Here is a 23,934-nt window from a genome sequence, read left to right on the forward strand (position 1 = left end):
TGTTCATCAATCAACATTTTATTGGAATGTTTCAAGGAGATTTCAACATTTGCAACCATTAGATTAAATTAGTCTATGCCTATTTCTAGAATGCCTATAAAGGAATTAAACTTCACATTATGCCAACTCATACCTTATTTTTAGGAAGACGCTTCTGCGCCATTATGGTAACCATAGCCATTAGCACTACAGTTTTCGCCTTGCACATGTTTCCCTTTCCATGTCGTCGCCCCATTACCCATTACCCATCAAACAACACTCTTCAGTCTTCACTCAAAACAAAAAAAAGAAAACCAAACCAGGCAGAATGTGTTTGTAGACTTTAGACATGAACCTAAAACACAAATGGTTGTTTTTGGAGAGTTTCGGTTTTAGTAAGTTTCTGTTTCCGACGACAGGCCATTTTTTTAGCGATTGTAAGTAAAACCAGTCGTAGTCGTCTTTCGGTTTCGCTTCATTTTGAATCTTTTGAATCTAAACGAGGAACGTAGGTTGTTTCGAACGTTACATATTTAGTACATTGTTGTGCTGTGCGCATTTTATTCATTTAAGTTTCAGCACAGACACAGGCTACAGAGACGGAGAGTGTTTTATATTCAAGAGTTTGTTCAATTGTTGTTTTATGTATCGCAGTTTGTGTCTGCTCTCATTGTTGCTTTGATGCTCTGCTCAAAGTCAAAGTATCTTGTGCTAAGGGTAAGGGGTGGATTTTAATTCGAGTATCTAATCAAAACAGAGATATTCTCAGAACTCAGAGATTAGTGCTGCACTGTTATTGTTGTTTTGTGTGTTTCGGCTTATTTTTTGAGTTTTCGAAATGGGGTTTTGTATTGTTCGCGGGTGTAAATCGCGATCAGACTGCAATAACCGTGGAACGAAGTTCCATGTGATGCCAAGGAATATTGCAGTAAGAGAGAAGTGGATTGCGGCAATTGGTCGTTCAACCATACCAAAAAGTGGAAGCGTGTGTAGTAAACATTTCTTGCCTGAAGATTACCAGATGTCACGCTCAGGTAGAATTATTTTCTATTTCTATTTTTACTTTATATTCTTATACCTACCTGCCTAAAGAAGATTATAAATGATAAAGGTAATATGTACTTTTTAAATTTAACTATACGTAGGTATACCTTGCCAAGGATTTTATGCCAAATAATTTACAACTACATAGATATGTGAACCTTTTCTTATAAATAGTATTAATGCGATTGTTTATTGTTATTGTTTTTTTTTTACCAGCAAAATACTGGACTGGTTTTCATGAAATATTTCAACTGTGTAATTTGCACAGATAAAAATGTGCAACTTTTTATTTATAAGTGAAAAATGTTAGTACATATACACACAGTGCCGGTAAAAAAATAGCACCACTAGTCAAAGTTTTATTAAAAAATTACAGCAAAATATTTATGGCTTCACCGTAATATATTATTACTTGAAGTGTGCAACTCTGTCTTTAAAAGAATAACGGTTCTTTTTCTATGGCGAAAAATTATTTTTTTTGTCGGTAAAAAAAAATAGCACCGATTGGAGTTTCCGTAAGAAAAATACTTTTTTCATTATTATTTTTAAAGGTAAGGCTATAAAATATCAAATTTTGATTGACTTATTGATTTCTGCCCATTTCAAAATCAAAATTTAGTTAAAAAAAAAACAAAAATAGGTCGCGGACGAGGAACGAACTTTCATCCAAAAACTTATTGCAAAAGGTCAATCCTACAGTGAAGTTCGGCGTTTAGTAAGGTGCTCCAACAAAATGATAAGGAACGCAATAATATATGCTGCCAAAGGTGAAACTCGTGGACGAAAACCTGCAATGACAACTAATGCTATCAGACGCGTTGTTCGAGAAAGCAAGAATAATCCCTTCAGGCCTGCAACTGAGCTCAAAACTGAATTAAATATAACAACATGCGTGGAAACTGTTCGACTTAGATTGAGGGAAAACAACTTAAAGGCAAAGTTCCTCTTTTGACTACAAAACATGCGCAAAATTGTTTAAATTTTGCTAAAAAGCATTTAAATTGGCAAAATGAGATATGGCGCAACATTATATGGTCGGACGAGAATAAAATCGTGATGTTTAGAGGCAAGGTTTCTCGTTGCTATGTGAGAAGACCCGCGAAAGCGGAATATAACCCCAAATTCACAACCAAAGTTGCAAAGCATGGGGAAGTAAGCATAATGGTATGGGCATACAATGGATTTGGGCCCATATATTGGATAAAGGCAGTTATGGATCAACATGTTTATGTCAAAATGTTATGCTTCCTTAAGCAGACGAGGAAATTCCGCTTTTGTGGGTCTTCCAACAGGATAACGACCCGAAACATACCAGCAGAAAGGCAAAAAAATAGTTTGCGGACAACTTAATTAAAGTATTAAGATTAAGATGTCTTGGGAGAGTATTTTAGTCCAAAGGTGCCAAGGCTTAATCAATTCCATGCCAGGCGATGTGACGCCGTTATAACCAACAAAGGCTATTCAACAAAGTATTAATATTAAATTTAAGACAAATAATTTTCATTAAAAAATTAAATTTTTATTATTTTTTAGGTTTAATTTATAACAAGCAGTGGTGCTATTTTTTTACCGATTATTTTTTTATTTTTCTTCCGTTCAGTGTTCTCAGTAACCTGTAACTTGCAATTTTGTTACGAAGGAAAAAAGTTGTTAACCGAAAGCTTATGATAAATTTGTTCTCAACAACAGCGAAAATCTATATATTGAAATTTTGGTCAAAATCGATGCATCCGCCATTTTGAATTTTAACAACTTAACATTGGATTCATGCTCGGTGACCCACAAAACCTACACATATAATCAAATATTGATCTCTTTGACTGATCGCGAAAAAAAGTTGTTCTAACGTAGACTTTCTAAAAACTTTAAAACTGTAAGACTATCGTGCTAGAGGTCTAGGGTTCAATCCCTGATTATGCCAGCCACATTAAGTTTTTTTTTCACAGGTACTGCCTCTTGCAAAAAAATGACAAATCCTCCTGATATGAAATGCATACAGGAATGGTTGAGAGGGCACAAGGCCCTAGTTCTCAACGGACGGTTGTACCACCTAATTTAATTATTGAAACCAAAAGTTCTTAGGTCCCCTTAAATCTATTATCTATTGATAATAAATATTTCGCAGCAAAAACAATTTTAGCGACCATTTATCTGATACCGTTTTCCATTGTTAATGTTATGCCTAAACCTTTCGAATTCAAAAAACATCCATTGATTTCTCTTTGCGCCTTTTTTTAAATATCAAAATGAACCTTTTTATTAGAAAAATTCTTCATTTTTATAGTGAAAATTCACTTCGCCGCACTCACTCATCTGTTTTTTAAATATATATTCGTATTCGAATGCAAATTAATAAATCGCTATTTCTTGTATAAAATTAGTTCATCAAAAAGTGTTTCAATCCCTAAACTCATTATGTCATTTAATATTGCAATAATTTTTCCCCATCAAAGTTTTGTTTTTTTCTCAATTTTCAGCGAGTTAATATTTCTTGGAACATCAAAGTGGGTTATAAAATACATTTATTCAAAAAATGAACAGAGTGAGGAAGGAAATTCAATTAAAAAAGGTTTCTCCTGAATGAAAAGTATGGAGAAAGGAACATTTTACAAATTAAATTTAAATTTCAATATTGTTTATTATTTTTTCTTGGCAAGATTTAATATTAGCTTAGTTTGAAAAGTTTCAGCATTTTTGCAATAGAATTTAATTTATAACTCAAATTATTAGAATTCAAATTCAAGGCAGCAAAAAACTTCGGATTTCGGAAAATCACTGACTTCGAAAGAATAAAAAGCAAAGCCAGTTCTAATACTGTAGTCAACAGCAATTTTTTTGTATCTTTTTACACAAATACAGCAGCACGAAAAAAGTTCTCTTATCTCATTTTTCTCCAAAAAAAAACTAAAAACTTCGTCAAAAAACAAGAATTTATGTATAGAAAGTTTTTATTTTTTTTCAATCTGCATATTTTTGTTCAATCATCGGAAAACCGGTTAATATTTCTATTAAAAATTTTGTAAAATCATTGATTTAAGAAATTTTATGCTAAATTCATGATATACGTTAGTACAATGTAAATATAAACTATGTAATTTAGAGTAAAAAAATTAACCAAGCACTTGGTTTTATTAAAATAACAAAATAAGCCTCAAGACGCTGCTTGGCGTCCAATTCTTTTTCTTATAGTCGTTAATGATCTTTGGATGAAACTACTAATACATTAAATAATTTCGTTGACGAATGCTGTCTGCTGTCACTGAAATAGCCCCGTTCCCTAACACAATAATCAATGGGTAGCATTTCTATTGGAGATAGTTAAAAATTTGTACTTTCAGTTTTGGGTATGAGTATCACAGTATATCCTATACTTGTGAATTGATCACGTATAGGAAATAAACAAATCACACTGCTTAGTGCTTAGATTTTTTTTCGACAATGCCATAAGTGTTGTTTATCCTTTCAATCAGTTTGTGTATTCTATAGAGCCTTTTTTTCAGAAACTCGCGTACAATTCTCATATTTGTAAGGTGTCTCAATAATTAACTTTTGTCTTAGACAGAATTCAAAGAAAAACAACCAAAATGAAGGATGAACTATGTGGTACCGCCGCTCCGCAATGTTTTATGGCTATCATTATTCATCGCTGTTTCCATAAGCAATGTTCAATTGAAATACCCAGTTACATACCTCCCTTCTATAACAATTCAACCGTAATAACCGAACTTGTAGAAATGCTCATCAGTTAACCCTAAAGTTGAATTTCCGGCGTATTTTTAAATAAAGAGATTGTTTTTTAACCGCACTACACGAATGCTTAACTCGGCACAATAGTTCCCGCTCATAAAAACTTGGAGACATTTAAATACAAAGTCCACTGGCAACCGCAAGGTGGTGTTCTATCCCCTCTCCTCTGGAACCTAGTGGTGAATGAAATCCTAACTAGTCTGGATGCGGAGGGTTTCAGAGTGATAGCCTATGCGGACGACGTTGCTATAGCAGTTTCAGGAAAGCATCTTAATATCCTAAAAGAACTCTTACAAAATGCCTTGGACAGACTAATACTCTGGGCTGATCGGTGTGGACTGGGTGTTAACCCACACAAAACCGATCTGATCTTATTTTCGAGGAGATACAAAATTCCATTTGTCAACCCTCCTTACATTAAAGGAATCCAATTAAAATTCTCAGAAGAGGCCAAATACCTAGGTCTTGTCTTAGACAAAAAACTAAATTGGAAACACAACGTACAGGAAAGAGTCAAAAAAGCTACTGTAGCTCTCTTTTCTTGCAAAAAAGCTATTGGTAATAAATGGGGTTTACAACCCAGAATCACGCATTGGCTATACACATCGGTAATCAGACCGATTTTAACGTACGGTGTAGCAGTATGGTGGACTGCTTTAGAGAAAGGTATAAACAGGGATAAGTTAAATAAAGTTCAACATTCAGCCTGCCTATGTATAAGCGGATCGCTTCGCACGACTCCGTCTGCGGCACTGGACACCTTGCTCTACCTTACACCTCCTGACATATTTAGTAAACAAATAGCTGCAAGCTCTGCTATTCGCCTCAATGCTTCGTCGCAGTGGACTTACAACAACATTGGCCACTCCGTAATTCTAAGGTACTTAGAATAAATTCCAAAGCACACAGACTACACCATCCCCCAACTACAATTCGATAGGAATTTCCAGATTTCTATACCTACCAGATCTTTTTGGGAGGATAGGACATTCTTAGAGGATGAGTCAATCCACTTTTACACAGATGGCTCAAAGACCAAAGAAGGGGTTGGTGGTGGTGTGTACTCTGAACGACTGAAATTAAGTCTCTTATTCCGCCTTCCCAATCATTGTAGCGTGTTCCAGGCGGAACTTTTGGCGATTAAGAAAGTCTTGTCTTGGCTCTAAGAAAACGTGATATCAACATCTGATATCCGTATTTTCTCTGACAGCCAGGCCGCTATCAAATCTCTGGACTCAGTCTCTACAAACTCTATAACAGTCCATAACTGTCGATCATCTCTAATGGAGATGGCGCAACAGTTTAATATTCACCTTTGCTGGGTGCCGGGCCATAGAGACATTCCAGGTAACTGTAAGGCAGATGAACTCGCCAGGAACGGTACAGTACAACCCATCCTACCACGTTTGGCAAGTACTGGCATACCAATCGCTACTTGTAAACTGCTACTAATGCAAGACGCTGTGAGGAGGGCAGGCACCAGGTGGACCAACATCACCACGTGTCAAGCCACAAAAAACATCTGGCCAACACTGGATTTAAAACGTTCAAGGTGCTTGCTCTCTCTAAGCAGATCGCATATAAGCTCGATAATAGGTGTCATAACCGGACACTGTCTAATAGGAAAGCACGCCATGAGACTAGGCGTATTCTCAAATGACTTTTGCAGAAGCTGTATGGACGAGGAAGAGGAAGAAACGGTTCTTCATCTTCTCTGCACATGCCCTGCTCTAGCTCGAAAACGCAAGAATTACCTAGGAGAATTCTTCTTTAACGGCATAAACGATCTAAATCATATCGGGATAATCAGCCTCACACGTTTCGTAAGAGACTCTAACTGGTTCCATTGAGCTTAGGAGGAAGCCTCAAGATTCATGTGGTATCACAATGGGCCATTAAACTGGCCTAAGTGTGTCCGTTCCATCTTGGACAGCCACTATAACCTAACCTAACCTAACCACTGGCAACCCCTTTTAAATCATATCATTTGCTCTAACTGTGGTTAACACTATAAGAGTATTAATAACTCATTGAATTTCCGCAAAATACAATACAAATTAATTTAAACTAAAGAATGGGTAAAAGATACATTAGTATTGAATGTCAACTATTTTTGTTTTGTTTTAATTTTTTTTTTTTTCAATGTTGTGTGTTGTGTTTTTTTGATTTGTGTCTTGCTGTTTAAAATCAAAATTATTGTTGAAATGGCCACGAAAGCTAAAAATAAAAAGATTTTACATTTTGAACAGAGTAAAGTTTTTATTATATCAGCTAAGTTTGTATAATATTATATTTCTGTGTGTATTTTTTATATTAAATTATTCGATGTAAAACTATTTAATTTTGTTAAGTGCAAAAGGTCAAAAATGTTTCTTCTTTAAATAGAATGCATTAACAAGTTATTTAAAAAAGGCTTTCTTTAGTTTTAATTAATGCTCCAAAAATATTTTAAAAATAATACATGCTTATAAAATACAGTCTACATTGATCGGTTTATTGATCGAAAATGCAACTCTATAATTAGTCTGCCTTTCAAAAACTTTTGTCATAGAAAGAGAAACACCATAAAGCAATAATGATTGCTGTGCATCTTATTAAAAAAAAAAACATTGTAGTTCCCGCCTTAATGATGTTCAAGGTTAAAATGCTTATCTATAATTTGATGAAAAAATAGTGTTTGTCAAATTTTTCGAACAATTGAAACTTCATCATTAAAAATGTAAAAGTTAATGAAAAATTTTAACTTTTTCAAAATCTAATGATTAAAAAATAGTTTTAATTAGAAAATACCAATTTCACTGTCGTTTTAGTCTAATAGCTTCCTTTATATTTATCGGATTACAATGATAAAAGATAATATAAAAAAGCTGAGGGATAAGCTTTGATTATGTATACAAATATTAGGAAAAAAAACAGGTAAGTTGTATCTTTCAAGAATGTCAAAGTATTACGTGATTTACTTGCATTTAATGATGTCTACCGAGGACTTAACAAGTAAAGCTGGCCGATAGACTTTACAGACTACGAAAACTGGTTTTCAGTATTGTAGGAATTGACAATTATACTCGTTTCTGCATCATGTTACTCAATTTTGGCAATGTTGGCGATAGTCGGAATTTAAACAAAATAGAACCTTCGTGTTTCTATTTGCTCTTCATCCTTCTTCATCGTAAATCGTTTTATTGAAAAGTCAAGTATCACCTTTAGTGCCGTGTCGCTTTTGGATCACTTCATTCAAACGATTACCGGCACCACTAAGGGTAAGTATTTGAATAATTTTCAAGCTTTTTTTTATACCGTATCGTTCTTTACAATTTTTAAAACTCAAGTTTCTTGTGGAAGACTTTTTATTCAACAATTATGTACCTATTCATGATATGCAAAATGGAAATGTTAATAACTACAAAAAGTAGACATAAACCAAACTTTCATGATAACATCTGGACTTATATTAACGGTTTATGCTCTATTGAAATAGTCAGCTGCATTCCTCCTCACCAGTATACCCTCGAGTCCAACTTCGGCCGTACTGTCAAATACAGGGATTCGTTCTTTAGTCGTACTACGCGAATGTGGAATGCCCTACCTTACTGTCTTTCCTAGTCATTGCAATAATAAGGAATTCAGAACCACTGGGCACCGACATCTCCTTTTAAACCATCTCTCCTCTTCCTAGTGCTCACACTGTGCCTCTGCATAATAAGGGTAGTAATATCCCCTTGAGTGTGTGCTTATTATAGGAAAAAAAATATGTACCTATCGACTTAATAAAGTTCATATACATAGCTAATTAGAAAAGTTTTTGCTTCTTAAAGTCCTTGTATTTTTTTTTCTAAGTATAAAGTTTAAATATTAATTTAGCACATAAAACAATTTTAAAATTTTAAACCTGATCTAACTTTTATTATAAACATTTTTCTTCTTAAATTATACTCAAAAATATACTCAAACTAAATATTTATTGAAATAGCAACAAGAGAATCTTTAAAATAAACATACCTATTTAAAGTAATACCTAAATAACTTTTTGCCCAAAAAAATACTCCAAAAAACAATAAACACAGTGTATACGCACTTTTGAATTTTGTATCTTCTGCGAATAATTTTGTTTTTATTTTTTCTTATTTCGGTTAATAAATGAGAAGCGTGTTAAACGAAGCGTAAATTTTCCAAGCGAAAACACACCTACGTAATTTATTTTTAAAATTAAATAATTAAATTGTGTTTAGTTAAAAATAAATAAATAAAAATAATTTGAGTTCAATAAAAGTTGAGTACCGTTTTGCTAAAATGCACAGATGCGAAATGAAAAAAATGATAATTATAAATTACTATCAAACATTGAGCAAATATTCCATATACTGAATTGTTTAATGATAGGTTATAACAAAGAAGATAAACTAGACTTATTGAATTTGTTAAACAAATTAACGGTAGAACTTAAGATGAATATTACATTTATTCTTAGATTTATAGATTTACAATGTTTTAAGCATTTTGCAAACAAAAGCTAAACTGAAGTATTGAGAAAATTTACTTTAAATGTTTTACTTTTAAAATCATCGCTTACGGAATATACCAAAAAGTAATACTTGTTGTAAACTGCAATCAATTGGTTGAGGGGACTGTTTTTACCATAGCTCAATCTGCTTGATGTAGGACGTAAAGGAACTTGCCTTCTAGTACTTGAACGGCTATAAATAAAATGTAATTATTCCAAAATTGATGGTAATATGACTGACCCATTGATTAATTAAAGCATCGCTGAATCCACTCTCTGTGTTTAGAAAGCGATGGAAGATTTATTAGCATAAGCCAATGATTGTAGGGTGGAAGTTCGAGCCTATTGGACCATGGGAAAAAACGGAGGCAAAAGCGCATGAATCTTCTTTGTACTCCTTCTATTCTGTTTATATGGACTTAATAAAAGGGATCCCATATTATGCAGCCATGTTCCCATGTTGGTTTTACATTTTTACACATCTTTATTATTTTTACACTTCAGAATTTCAGAAAGTAGTTAGCTTATAGCAAGCTTCAAACTACGATCAGAGGCTCATCATAAGTGCATGTGTTAGTGGCTTGTAAGATAATAATACAATTAAAGCCTAACACACGCACAAAATACAAAACATAATTAACATTTAACATGAATTAATACAGAAAAACAAAAGATAAAATAAAGAAGTTTACGAAAGTGGAGCACTGGTTCTAAACAATGATTTTAATCCCACCTTATTTAAATTTAAATCTATCGATGAACAGTTTTAGTTACATAAAATGCTCATTCGACTTAAAGCTTCATTCTTCCCAAAGTTAGTTCTATGGAAGTCAATATGTATAAAATCAAAAGAACGTAGGTGATGAGTTCCGCCTCGGTAATTCAAATGTACACAAGATAGCAAATAAGGTAACATCAATTTCACCGTTAATGAGTTGATGAAGAAATATTTAATCATTATTAACATTCCTTTGATGGAGAGATTGTAATAAGGAGTCCAAACTTGCGATGTATAATCAAGATGAGGACGAACATGGCAATTGTACAAAGAAAGGGTAACATAGGGATCATTGAACTCCTTTGCCCAGCGTTTTATAAAACCAAGCATAGAACTTGCCTTATTGACAATAAAATTAATGTGATGTGTAAACTCTAAGTTGGAACAGAAATAAACACCTACATTTTTAAATGCGGGGACGCGACAGAGTTTTTGCTGTGATATACAATAATAAAATACACTAACGATTCGTTTTTTTTAGTAAAAGTTATCGTTTGGCATTTTAAAGGGCTGAGTGCAAGGCTATTTTTCCCACACCAAAATGTGAAACTATCAATGTCGGCTTGTCAAAGAATACGAACATAGGTGGACTTTATTATTTTAAAAATCTTCATGTCGTCAACAAAAATGAGAAGTAAATTTGAGCGTAGACATAACGACACATCGTTAATATACAGGATGAACAGAAAAGGGCCAAGATGGCTACCCTGGGGCACACCAGATAGAGCAACAAAATGTTCAGAATGACAATTTCTAAATTTTTCCTCATAGCATCTGTTTTCAAAGTATGATTTGATCCAATCTAAGAAAAATGGTGGAAAACCAAGAGCTTTTAGTTTAAATACAATTATTCCGTGGCTTAGTTGGTCAAAAGCTACAGAAAAGTCAGTGCATACACAGTTAACTTCATAACGTTGGGTTGTTCTAAAGCGTTTGAACATATGTTTGAGAATGTGAAGAGATTAGTAACGGTTGATCTTTTTTTCACAAAACTATGTTGCTGTTCGCAAATGATATTTTTACTATAAAATGCTACACTTTCACAAACAACTTGTTCAAACAATTTAGGAATGCAAGAAAGATTTGCAATGGGCCTGTAGTTTGTTATATCCGCCTTGTTACATTTCTTGAAAATTGGTGTTAGAAATGATATATAAAGAAGTTTAAGAATATAAGGGCCTCGAAAATCATGTGATAATATTCGCATCCGCAATTGTGGATTATTCGCAATAATTCCAACATCAGCATCCGCATCCGCATAAACTGATGCAGAGTTTGTTGCTGATGAGGATGTTTTTAACGCTTTTTTCAAATTCGAAAAATAGCAACAGCACGGCATGCATACTATCAATCAAAACGACCCTTTCACCCTTAGTACAAATTTTAAATTAAAATTGGTCCCAAGTTGGCGACGATAAAAGCAACAACAAGTCGTATGCAATGGTGGTCAAAGGACACAGTTTATTTTTATATATAAAGTGAAAAAGTGAATATAGAACATAAATGCCGCCACCAAAAAAAGCAGCATCTGATCTATTTTAATTTAAATAAAAATGATCCTGACAAGTCCGAATCCAAAATATGTCGTAAAACATACTCACGAAAAGAACGCATGACTTCTTCGTTGAAAAACCACTTGAAGTCAAAGCACTCAGAAGAGTTTGTTTTATTTGAGAGCGCTAAAAATGAAAGAAGATGCAGGTATGATATTTGTTTATAAACATAAAACAAAGGCTTGCTTCAGAAGCGATATGGAAATGATGCTAGATTCATCAACTGAAGACAAAGGTGAAGGAGAATCTGATAACGCTAGCCACGAAGCACTTCTCCGAAGGGAGTTAGCATGTTACCGAAATAAAAAAAGACTAAAATTGGATAATGATCCACTTGATTGGTGAAAAAGTATCAAACAGACTTTAAAAGGCTCTCCAAAGTTGCACTGAGGGAACACCAACCAGTGTTCCCAGCGAACAACTATTTAGGGGAGCTGGATTAATATACGATCCACTAAGAAATAGATTACAGTCTGAGAAGGCTGCAATCTTGCTTTTTATTAAATATAACTCACCAATTTTTAAATTTAATTATTAAACGCAAAGATAATCAATACAATTTTCCTTTTGTTTTTATGTAATAAATTCTAAAATCCGCATCCGCGGATGTCAGTCTCAAAAAATCCGCATCAGGATTCGCTTCCGCGGATGTCATAATTTGTACATCCGCAACAACCCTGTTACCAAGTCATTGTCAGCTTTTGTTTTATTATATTTAATTCAGGCCTTGTTTCTTTTAGTTTTTAAGTTTTTTAGGCAAGAGGAGATTTAGAAATATTGCGCGGTTTTCTCAATGGTGTGGTCTCATAAAAAATGTAAAGAGAACACAGTAGAATTTAGAACACATAGCATTATTGTCACAGTTCTCAAACAAATGATTCCAGTTAACATTACATAACAGGATGAAAAGTTCATTAAGTCTGCATTTTTTAAAGTTAAATTCAAGATTTTCTTTGCAGCAATTAGGAAAATTACATACATTATTAATTAAAAGATAGTTCTAATTCTGGGTGATGTCGGTCTTCTTCGACAAGTGGGGTATTGCCTGAATTTACAGCAATATCAGCATTGAGTGTGTCCGAGAAGAATATAAGGTCCAATATTTTGTTGAAGTTGTTGGCAATCCCATTAAATTGGCTTAGTCTACATGAGGAAAGACCGTCAATTTTCCAGAATTCGTTGGTAGAGGACATGTTTGTTGGAGATAGATAGTTCTCATGCGTCTGTTTAGTCCAGATTCGGAAAACGAAGCTTTCATCAATCAAAGTCATTAACTTTTTATAATTAAATAATTTTAATCGCAAATTGTTAAATAATGCATGGAAACATTGAAGCTAGTTACATCTTTATTTGATAAGTTATCATTTTATAAAACTAAAGTGTTGACTACTCGTACAATAAATTTGAACAAATTGATTTTTAAGAAATTAAAAAATGCTCATACGCCTGAGTTTATTATTATTTGACAAAGTAACTTTTGAAGAAAGAATTGCAATGAATAAGCATATCACTTTATTTAAACAAATTCTTTTAGTTAACTGTTTGATCGAAGAAATTAATTTGCATTTTCGTTAAACTCCTATATTACGTTTTCATTCTATTATATTTTTGTATTCTGGTTTCAACTGTAGTAATAGTTAGGTTAGTTTAAAGTTGCTGTTGGCTCTTTAAACAACACGTAACCAAAACATTTCGAAAAACATGTATAGAAAGATCTAAAACAGAACCACTTTATTTCTTTTTCAAATCAAATTTTATGGTTATGTGAGATTCGTGACCAAATCGATATTAATTTTGAAGTGCGGGGTGCTAAGTAATTGTTTGAATTGGGGGAAGCTTTTATAACATTCTATTTTAGTGACAGAACAAGTGAACCCCTTCTTATTGATTATCCCACTGAGTATATTAACAGATGTAAAATTAAAAGTGTGAAAGAAATCCTATTTTTTATGTTTCACCATAATTTCAAGCACTAAAATGTCATAAAATACGCTTTTTTCATATAAAAAAATAAAATAAATATCTCTGTAAACTCTTAATCTCAAGTTTATGGAGCTAAAATTGTTTTTTTAAACAAGTGGGAGATTTGAAGTTGAATAATTACAAATAGAAGGGGACGCCGCCGCCGTACTTGTATTGTGGCCTTAATACATAGACAAAAGAAATAAAATAATTTCGGTTATTACAAAACTGTCGTGAACTTACTTATTAAAGACGCCTATAAGTTGGACTTTGTTTATAAATTACATAAAACAACATCATTTTTCAACAAATTTATTAAGTAAATATTGAACAAATATCGTAATGGCCACCGATATAAAATATGCTTTTGGTTTTTTGACTTTGCTTTTTCGAGCATTTTAATGATATGTAGAAAAAATAAGGAGTTTTTTAAAGGACACAGATGTTCAATTCATTTAAATTACTACGATTGACACTTTTTTATATTGTGTGTATAATCTTATCTTATATTTATAGGATCAAGCCTTAAAAAATAATTTGAATTTGAGATGATAGAAGGGATCCAGAAAAAGTTTCAACACTGAATTGTAAAATCAATTTTGTAAGGTATTGTAATACAAATTTAACCAATTTTTCCACCACTCAAAAGAACACTCTTTAACTTTAAACATTTTTATAAACTTTTTCTTTTTGATTCTTATTTTCTACGACAAATTTGGCCATGTTCCAAGTTTTATCACTTCAAATTATGAACAAATGTTATTGGTAGGTAGAAGGTCCTTACAACAATCCAATCACATTCCTTCTTTCCTACAAGTTTTCAGCGAAAACATGGAGTTATCACGTTCAGTTTATTTGTTTCGTTAAATTTTAAAAGAAACAAGCATACGAACAAGGACAAGAAATTGCTATTCCTGCATTGCTTACAGTCAGGCTCTTGTGCTTTTCGGATTTAAGTTATAAAGTGACACGTAAGCATTAGTTGTAGAAGTTGTACTCAACACCTATACAGGTATAATGTATGTATACAATATACATACGTTGAAAAAGTGATCCTAATAGAAAATACATATACTTTCTGGTCAGTTTCTTTTCTTTTACTTAGTGTTTATTCTTTTATATAGGCGAAGGTAAGTAAAATATATGTGAAACAACCTTATTCTTAAAGAATTATATTTTAAAATAATATATATAAAGGTGCCAAGATAATACTTCTTTATGGACACTTTAAAATAGATTTTTGATTAAATATATCATATTCGTTAATGCGATACAGTGGCGATACACGGACGGCTATCGTTGATATTTACAATAGTTATAGTTATAAAAATACATTAATATGTACCAAATACATTAATTTGGATAAAAGATAGGAATGTTAGTACAATTTTGTCAAAATAATGCGCTATTTAGGGCTCATGCACGGTTAAAACAATTTAAAAAAAAACTATTTTAAGATTCAAAATTTTACGTGAAAAATAAGTTTGTCTTCAAAAATTTAAATGCCATTTTATAAATCAGAAAACCCTGGATTTTTCAAAATCGTTAGAGCGGTTTTTTTAAAACTAATTTTGTATAAATACATTTTTTTAATTTTGTTCTAGAAATATTTTTGGTATACAGTTGTTTAGTGATTGTAAATCTACGCTCTACATTTGAATTTCGTAAAAAATGTCGACCCGTTTTTGAGTTATCGAATTTTGAAAATAAAAATCAACATCAACAATAAAAAAATGTACTTTTCTTAGTCAAATGTTGTTGTTATAAGACCTTATTAAAAAATTATTGAAATCAGTTCATAAGTTGCTGAGAAAATTAAAAAAAAAAAATAACGGTTCTATGAGCGGTACCTTTCCTGAGCAATACAAAAATATGTTTTTCTTATTACAAGAAGCCAAGTTAAAAAATAAAATGATCTTAAAACAAATAAGAAAAACGCTTAACGTGAATCTACTCAAAACCTTCCAAGTTTGAACTCAATCGACCCAATGGTTTAGGCTGTAGGAGCTTGGACAGATAGACAAAACATACAGGACGGAATCGCGGGACCCACTTTTTTCGACTTCTCTACCATCGTAATATCAAGTTTGATTAAAATCTAGAGTTCGAAATTTTTTACGAATGCAAATCTTGCCATATACATTATTCCTATGTGTCGCAAGTAAAAAGGTATGATTTTATTTCCTAAGACGAATAATGGGTTTGCGTCGAAATAATGTTTGAGTCACAATATTGAATTTAAAATAATGTAAGTCAAAATTCTGCATTAGAAAATTCTATAGGAGAAAATTCTGAACTTCAAAATTATAATGTAAATAATACTTAAATATAAATTCTTTATGTTTTTAGTTTAGTAAGTTTTCTAATTTTAAATAACTTTTTTTCATGACATATAAATATGTTGACTTTATGTTTTTCCCTTAAATAGTATTTTTGTGAATTTATATGCATTTGATGTTTTATAGTATTTATTATCTTTTTTATGTCTAATTATCAAGTAAATCAATTGTTCCGGTTTTCAAATAAAAATAATAATAATGTTTTATGAAATACAGTGATCTGTTCAAACAGCATTTAGGTACACTGTATTCTAAGTTCAGAGTGTTTTGAAATACAGAATTTAAGAAATACAGAAATATAACCAAACAGTATCCTACAGAATTAAAAAAAAAAAACAGTATTTTGACCCCTTTTCAGTAAAAATTAACTCTTGAATATTTTACAACTATATTGTACCAAAAGAAATTTTCTAGTATGACCAGATCATTCTTGCACCTTTCTTTAAACTCGCTCTCTTTAAATACGTCTTAAAAAAAACCTTATAGGGACTTTAGACAATATTGCAATGATAAAATTTCATCAATTATTATCTGTTTAGGTTCAATGGTTGAATTTAAGCTATTATAAACGGTGATTTTTTAGCTATTATCTTTTTGGACACACTGGTTTAAAAAGCTGACTCACGTTTCGTGTTTTGTTCCACTGTCAAGCATCTTCAGTTTGATTTATAATTTAAATACGAATCGTGTTAAAAACGAACAACGGTTGCAAATTATTGAATTTTGTTATCAAAATGCGTGCTCTTTTAAGAAAGTTCATCGCACTCTTCTTCCATTTTAATGTGCTCAGCGACGAAGCTCATTTTTGGCTCAAAGGGTATGTTAATAAGCAGAATTGTCGATTTTTTAGTGAATATCAGCTAGAAGCATTGCAAGAGCTACCAATTCATTCAGAAAAAGTCACAGTGTGGTGCGTTGTATGGGGTGGTGGCATCATTGGACCATACTTCTTCAAAGATGATGCGATTCGTAACGTAACTGTGAATGGTGAGCGCTACCGTGAGATGATATCCAACTTTTTTTGGGCAAAAAGGAAGAGCTTGACTTGCATGACATGTGGTTTTAACAAGACGGTGCCACATGCCATACAGCACGCCCAACAATGGACTTATTGAGAGGCAAGTTCGGTGAAAATTTTATTTCACATTCGGGCCAGGTCAATTGGCAGCCTAGATCGTGTGATTTAACGTCTTTAGCTCATGTCTATACAGACAAGGCAAGTAACAGGTGAGATACCATCCGAAATGTTAGAAAGAGTATGCCAAAATTGGACTAAATGGATGGACCATTTGAGGCGCAGTCAAGGTTAACATTTGCATGAAATAATCTTCAAAAATTGAATTATATAGACCATACTTCGATTCTAATAAAGATTTCATGCATTTTTTTTTATTTCGTGTTTTTTTAAACTTAACTATAGCTTTTAAAAAATCACAATTTATTTAAACTAATAAGACTTTAAAAAAATAAACTTATGATAAATCAACAGTTAATAATAATACGTGATGTTTTATATGGTTTTATTTGTTCATAGTCTTTTGTATAAGTATTTTTATTTAACATTCTATAAATATTTATAAATATCAACAATTTTCTTATAGGTTGCTCTGAAAGTCTTCTAAAAACTGCTATTCCTTCTCTAAACTTAATACCTATTTATGATATTGACGATGACGAAGATGATTTTGACGAAACAAATGATACTGGTGTAGATGATTACGTGAGTAATGTTTAAAATAATGTTAAATGTTTAATAATAAAAAAATACAAAAATATTTTTTAAGGTCATTCAGCATGTACACGAACAGCTTAAACAAATGTTATAAATTTAGTAGCAGTTGGGCAATGCTCATCATGAATGAAGGCTTAAAGATCCTATTGAACAGAATTATTTTAGAAGTCAATGAATTTAGTGAAAAATTGCACAGTAGAGTTGTGAGCATGCATAATTAATGCGGCGGCTATTGAAACGTTTGACAGTCCCATTTTTGCGATAATCTACTTTAATCCCATTCAAGATTGAGAGAATTTATCAATTGGTATACAAAACGGTATTGTGAAAAGAAATTAATAAAATAATGAGCTGTCGTGAATACCTTCAATTCTTTACTAGGCAATGTACAAATCATTTTGTTAAAAAAAATTATACAATTTAAAAATTGTGTGCATCATTTCTTGAAATTGTATCTTGATGAAAATGAAGAGTTGAATGTTTCTGCTGTCATTATAATGGCAAGAAATTGAGGTAGCTTAAAGGATACGTTAAGTTTTTTGTAATTGCTTGAAACTGGAAAGCAAAATTAAAATCTAACGGTATTGATTTGTACAATGTACATCAAACTTAGTTAATGCAGAATTAATCTATTTCGTTTTTACTTTTCGATTATCTAAAGAACCATTTATTGATTTTTTCCAATGACTTAAAGCTATGAAAAAACAAATATTTTGCTATAAACAGTTAAGTTTGAAAAAATACCTTCATTTGGTATTGAGCAATCAACTGTATCACCTATCGTAAAAGAGTCATTAAAGTAATTGAAAACCATTTGTGCTCAAAATGGATAAAGTTCCAATACAACCTTTTCAACAAAATCATTTGATGAGTATCTCATTCTCTTTCATTAATTGGACAGGTCTTCACAGATAGAAAAGAAAATAATTGACCTAACAAATGTATAAAATGTTTAAACGTATAAGAACTCAAATTTTGTTGCTATACTCAATTTATCAACAGCAAACGGTTTATTGATAAATTGACAGCTGACAAAAACATAGATCGAAATTTGTTTGTTTGTTCTCAATACCAATTTTTTCATTCAAAAGTAATTCATTCAGCACTCACAAATGTTCAAAAATATTGATGATACCTTTTAGAAAAGTATTGATAAATATCGATTATCAATTGAGAGTTGATCTTCGCTATGAGGTTGAGCAAATTTCTTTAAAGTATGTGAATATGAGTTTTTAGAATAATAGCAACTCTTAAATATGTATTCGGTAAAAATGTGTCTGATAAAATTTTAACTAAACAGAATTCATATAAAATATTAGTAATGAAAAGTTTTAACAAGAAGCTATGCGAATTTATTGATTTATTTTTTGAAGAAGGCGAACATCGTAGCTAAGTTCGAAGACAAGGCTACATTTATTAACGAAACCTTAAATTTTGTTAATTAAATTAGTTTTTAGCACATCCAATTAGCAGTTGTTTTTCTTCGGTTTCACTGCGAAAAACAAGATTTATAAACATTATAATATTAAAATTTAAAACCATTTTGCATCTGTTTAATAATATTTGTATATAAATAAAACATTATGCATAAATAATAACCAAAGTGAGGTCAATTCAACTTTATATTCTTCTAGGTGTAATAAATGATGCTTTAGTTGTTAATTTATTCTTGCAATCAAGTTTTTCTTTTTTTTGAATGTCTTAATTTACTTGACCTGAATAAAGAAAATTCACAGCTGGGTGCAATTAAAAAATATTTACAAGTGAATGTTTTGCAAAATCTATCTGGGCCAAGTTAAATATGCATGAGTGAGTTTTTAGAAATATTTTTTTTTGTTAAATTTGGTAAATAGAAAATTTAAAAATATTTATTTATAATCATATTTTTATTTTGCATAAAATTTTATTAATGTATTTTAAGTTTAACTGTCGTAAATATATAAACAAATTTGTATGGCAAAGTGCTTTTATACTTTATTGGGTTACCCAATAAAAGATTTCTATCTGGGCAGCTGTCATCTTTTGACATTCAACAACTAAAAATTACTATTATAAACAATGGAACGATACCCGCTTTAATAATGCATTTTGTACAAATTCACTACAAAAATGGTAACAATTCTGCAGACATATTTTGAAGTTTTGAAAGAAAAGTTTCCTGATTACGTTATTTCTAAAAGATGTAATCACCATTATTTCCCACTGATATATTTTGATTTTAAACTATTTAAAACTGTTTTCGTTAATTCAACACCTTAAAATGTGGAAATGGTAAAGTTTTCAAGGACACACTTCAGCAAATACGAAATAAAAGGAATATGTTGCTGATATCATTTTTATTATGGAATTATTTCCTTTAATGTCTGTTAAAATATACTCGTTTAATATCAAAATTAAACATTTTTTAGAAAAACCTACAATAAATACTTCATATTTATAAAGCTTACAACACTCACTAAACCTTTCTAAAAAACAAGACTACCACCTGCAACCTGCCAGTTATTTCATAATTTCAAAGATCATAAATGAGACTGTATTGGATTTATTTTCACCTTCAAATATAATAAAATATAATTTATGTACATTTTATTCATCAATATTAAAAACATAAATCTTTATATACATACAACAACATTTTCGTCCTTCCACTTTGAAGTCGTTAATTTAATTTATAATGTTATAAATTGTATTTTGTATGTGGCCTTTTCCTTTCGTGTAAATTATTGAACAATCCAAAAATAATATACATATACATATATTCTTTTTAGAATAGTAAATTCTTAAATCGTTTTAAAGAGGTGATTAATTATCAATTCTCTTTTGATTAAAACATGAGTACATGCATAAATAAAAATCCTTAGCATAAAATTCAATTTAAGTTTTCTTTTTCATTAAAAGGAATTGTTAGTTTTTTCGATTACGGTAAGTTTCTGCATGTAATAAGTTCCATGAGAAAAAGCAAACTCAATAATATATTTCTGTAAACGAAAATGTAGGCATTTTCTTTTTTAAAATGGATGAAAGGAATTTTCTTCCACATTTTCCACCTTTAAATCTCTAAAATACTTATTGATTATAATTTGTACAGTACAACCCGTTTAAGAGAAATCTTTTTTTTTCATACCAGAGCATTTTCGACAAACGCTTAAGCGAAGCTTCCATTGAAAAAACCATTTATCTGAAACGCTTTTAATATTTATATATATTGAATTGGCACATCGTGGGTATACGTATAATAGGGATTCGTGGTAATAATATATTTTCACCTCGAAATTTGCTATTAAGAATTATGGCTTCGATAGCATTTTTCATTTAATTTTTAATTACTTATCGCGTGTCGTTGCACAACCGTAGTGGGTTCAAATTACGAAACAAAATTACCGGAGATCCAACCTTCAGTTGTAAATTATGGGGTGGCATGCCTGGTAAATCCAATGAGTTGAATAAATTACATCTTCGTTAGCAACACGAACTGTATTAATAGATTTGCATGGCACCAAGTTTTCTGGTAACAAATGTTACATCTTGAGGTTTAATTTCTTGACATCCACATTTTTTGCTGGTGAATCAATAATCGTGTAAAAATCGATCGGTAATTTTATGCATCCAGTTTCATCTGTAATAACTTTTCCATCGCCGTTGTTTCGAGAATGTTTTAGCTCTTGAAGCATTTGAACCATATATTTACTTTTAGTTGTACTTTTTCAACATTACGCCAGAGTGGTGATAATTTTAAACACGATTTGATCTCATCAGCGTACTATAAAGCAAATGTTTGTGTGCCATAGTGCATTCATCCCAGTTGATAATTTTACACTGTTTCTGCAATGTGGTCATGGATTATTGTTTTTTTATATTATTCACTGCGACTGGAACATTTTGCCAATTCCACCTGGTGCCCCTTAAAAAAAAGAATCCACTTTTACCTGCCGAAACTGCTAACATAATGTTGTCAAAAATGGTTCTTTGTTCTTCATTAATTTTTGGACTTTGCGAGCAACAATCGCTACCATTTCTTCAGTATTGTATTGTAGTCCACGATTCAGTTCAGTGTCTATTAAATCAGATGCATCTCGACTTGGTGAATGTTTCACTTTAGAAGAGTTTGTTAAGGTAAAAAGTCCGCTAAAGTGGAATGTAGACTGTGAAATTTTGATGTTACTTTAAATCAAAAAATTCACTTGCTTTTTCCCAAGTTAAAGAATAGCTTTACTTAATATTGGATTGGACAATTTTAAAAACATCAAAATTAAACAAAGTTGTTTCAAAACACATTAAACAAAGTTGTTTCAAAACACATTAGACAAAGTTGTTTCAAAACACATTAAACAAAGTTGTTTCATTATCCACAAATCCGATTTCTGAAAATCACATCAATAGTTTAAAAAATTCGTATACAAAAGCAGTCGAAAAAAGAATAGAAAATATTTAAAATTAATAAATTTAAAACTATGGATTCTTGAAAACAATTCAACGACGTATTTGAATACCAAATATTTTATTTAGAAGAAAATATCAAATCGCAATAAAATTTTGTTCCCAGTGGTTACTACATTCCTCTAGAAAAATGTATGCATCTGATTCCACCAATGTCAACTACTTAATAACTGAGTAGAAGCAAACCAACAAAAAAGTTAAACAAATGCAAGCTATTAGTTTAAAAGTATGTAGTCATTTTGACCTTTTGATAGTTATAAACTTTCATTAAAAAACGAATGTAAATAAAAACAAAAATGTTCTTATTAAAAAACAAATATGCAAAAATAAAAAAGGCTAAGAATAGGAAAAAATAAGCAAGTTACCCAGAATTCCAGATTTAATCGAATTGAAAAAAATATACCTAATTACAAAATGCATTGAAACAGTGAGTGTAAGAAGATAACATGGTAGTCAAAATAAAATAAAATTCTTTTTAAAATCATTCTTATTAATGAATCACGTCCGTTCTAGTGAGTGCCTACAATATCTTCGCAGGGAATATTTTCAAGACCTTATTGCAGGTTTCGGTCTGTTGCTTACCGATTGCTTAGAAATAATGGCCATAAGTGTTTGAATCATTTTCGGATTGTTCTTCACTGTTCACTAAAAGAAACAATTAAAAAAAGCGGCTAACTGAAATCGTTAAGAATTTGGTGTGCAAATCACATGTGATATTGAATTAAAACAAAGATCAGCTAAACCAATTTCTTCAATTTTATTACTGTTCTAGATGCGACAATTTTCTTTGTTAACTTAGCCCTCAAAAGAAAATACTCCTCGTCAGAAAACATGATTTTTCGCCCAAATTCGTTTTTTAATTAACCCAAATTTCCAATTGATAATAAAGTGAATTGAATCCTAGAAGAATTCTTCTTAGGATTGTGCTAGAAATGTTAAGCTGCTGATAAAAGCGCTAACCCGCTAATTTTCGTGAATTGAGTCTGACTCATCTACTACAAGCATACCAGTCTCAAGAACTCGCAAAAACTTGCACATATTTTAAACTTTTTATACTACATTGTTAAAGCTATAAAACACTCACTCTACAAATAGTTAAAAAAAACATTGGCAAATATTAAATATTTACCAATGTTTTTTTAACTCAAATTGACTTATTTGGTTCCACGGAAATATACTGTATGTCCTCCAAGATTTAGAATAGAAAACGGCTGTCAGTGCCAAAATAACCACTTCCTGTATAAGTAGTCGATTTCAATTATTCCTGAACACAGCCGTGGAAGATTGTAGACCTGTTTGTTTCGTATGAGATCGACTCCACAAATGTATTTATTATAAAGTATTTATTTATCAATGTGAAGACAAAACAATACCACATACATACCATGGCTCTAGAAGCTTCGATTTGATTTGCAATAATCCCTAATCGACTGCCGCATGCTATTGAGCTTGGAATAAAGAAATCGATTTAGACCAAACGTTGGCTTTACTTAATCTTACATTTTACCAAAACTAAATACTTATCTTTTCGAAAAACAAACAAAATGGTCAACATCATTATTAAAGCCATTGAAACTGAAATGTTCAAGAGTTATGTTAGCTTCTCACGAGTTGAAATTACTTCGTAAAATTCAGTTTGATCCACAAGATGCGATGTTCGAAATAGACCCCCTGCTGACTTTTGTCGTGTATTGTTGCGAATATTTCCTATTCTTTGGTTTTTGCTTTTTAATTAAGTTACTTTTTTTTCCAACCATATGGGATATTAGTTGAGTTTCCTATTTGTGGATACAACTTGATTTATTATTATGTTGAAAATAAAGACATTTTGAAATGAGTTTTGTACTAGGTAATAATTTTCG

At 31.3% G+C, this 23,934-nt stretch overlaps 1 protein-coding gene across 1 annotated transcript in view; it reads left to right on the forward strand.

Moving 5' to 3' along the window:
• The first annotated feature begins 402 nt into the window (after window positions 1–402).
• LOC129945110 (formin-J-like) overlaps window positions 403–23,934 on the forward strand; it is a 64,412-nt gene continuing 40,880 nt past the window's right edge. The window contains exons 1-2 of the mRNA XM_056054769.1: window positions 403–1,013; window positions 17,505–17,623. Of these exons, the coding sequence (XP_055910744.1) occupies window positions 818–1,013; window positions 17,505–17,623 (315 nt within the window). The 5' untranslated portion in view covers window positions 403–817. The remainder of the gene's footprint in view (window positions 1,014–17,504; window positions 17,624–23,934) is intronic.

This window comes from Eupeodes corollae, chromosome 2, assembly GCF_945859685.1.
Source record: "Eupeodes corollae chromosome 2, idEupCoro1.1, whole genome shotgun sequence".
NCBI lineage: Eukaryota > Metazoa > Arthropoda > Insecta > Diptera > Syrphidae > Eupeodes > Eupeodes corollae.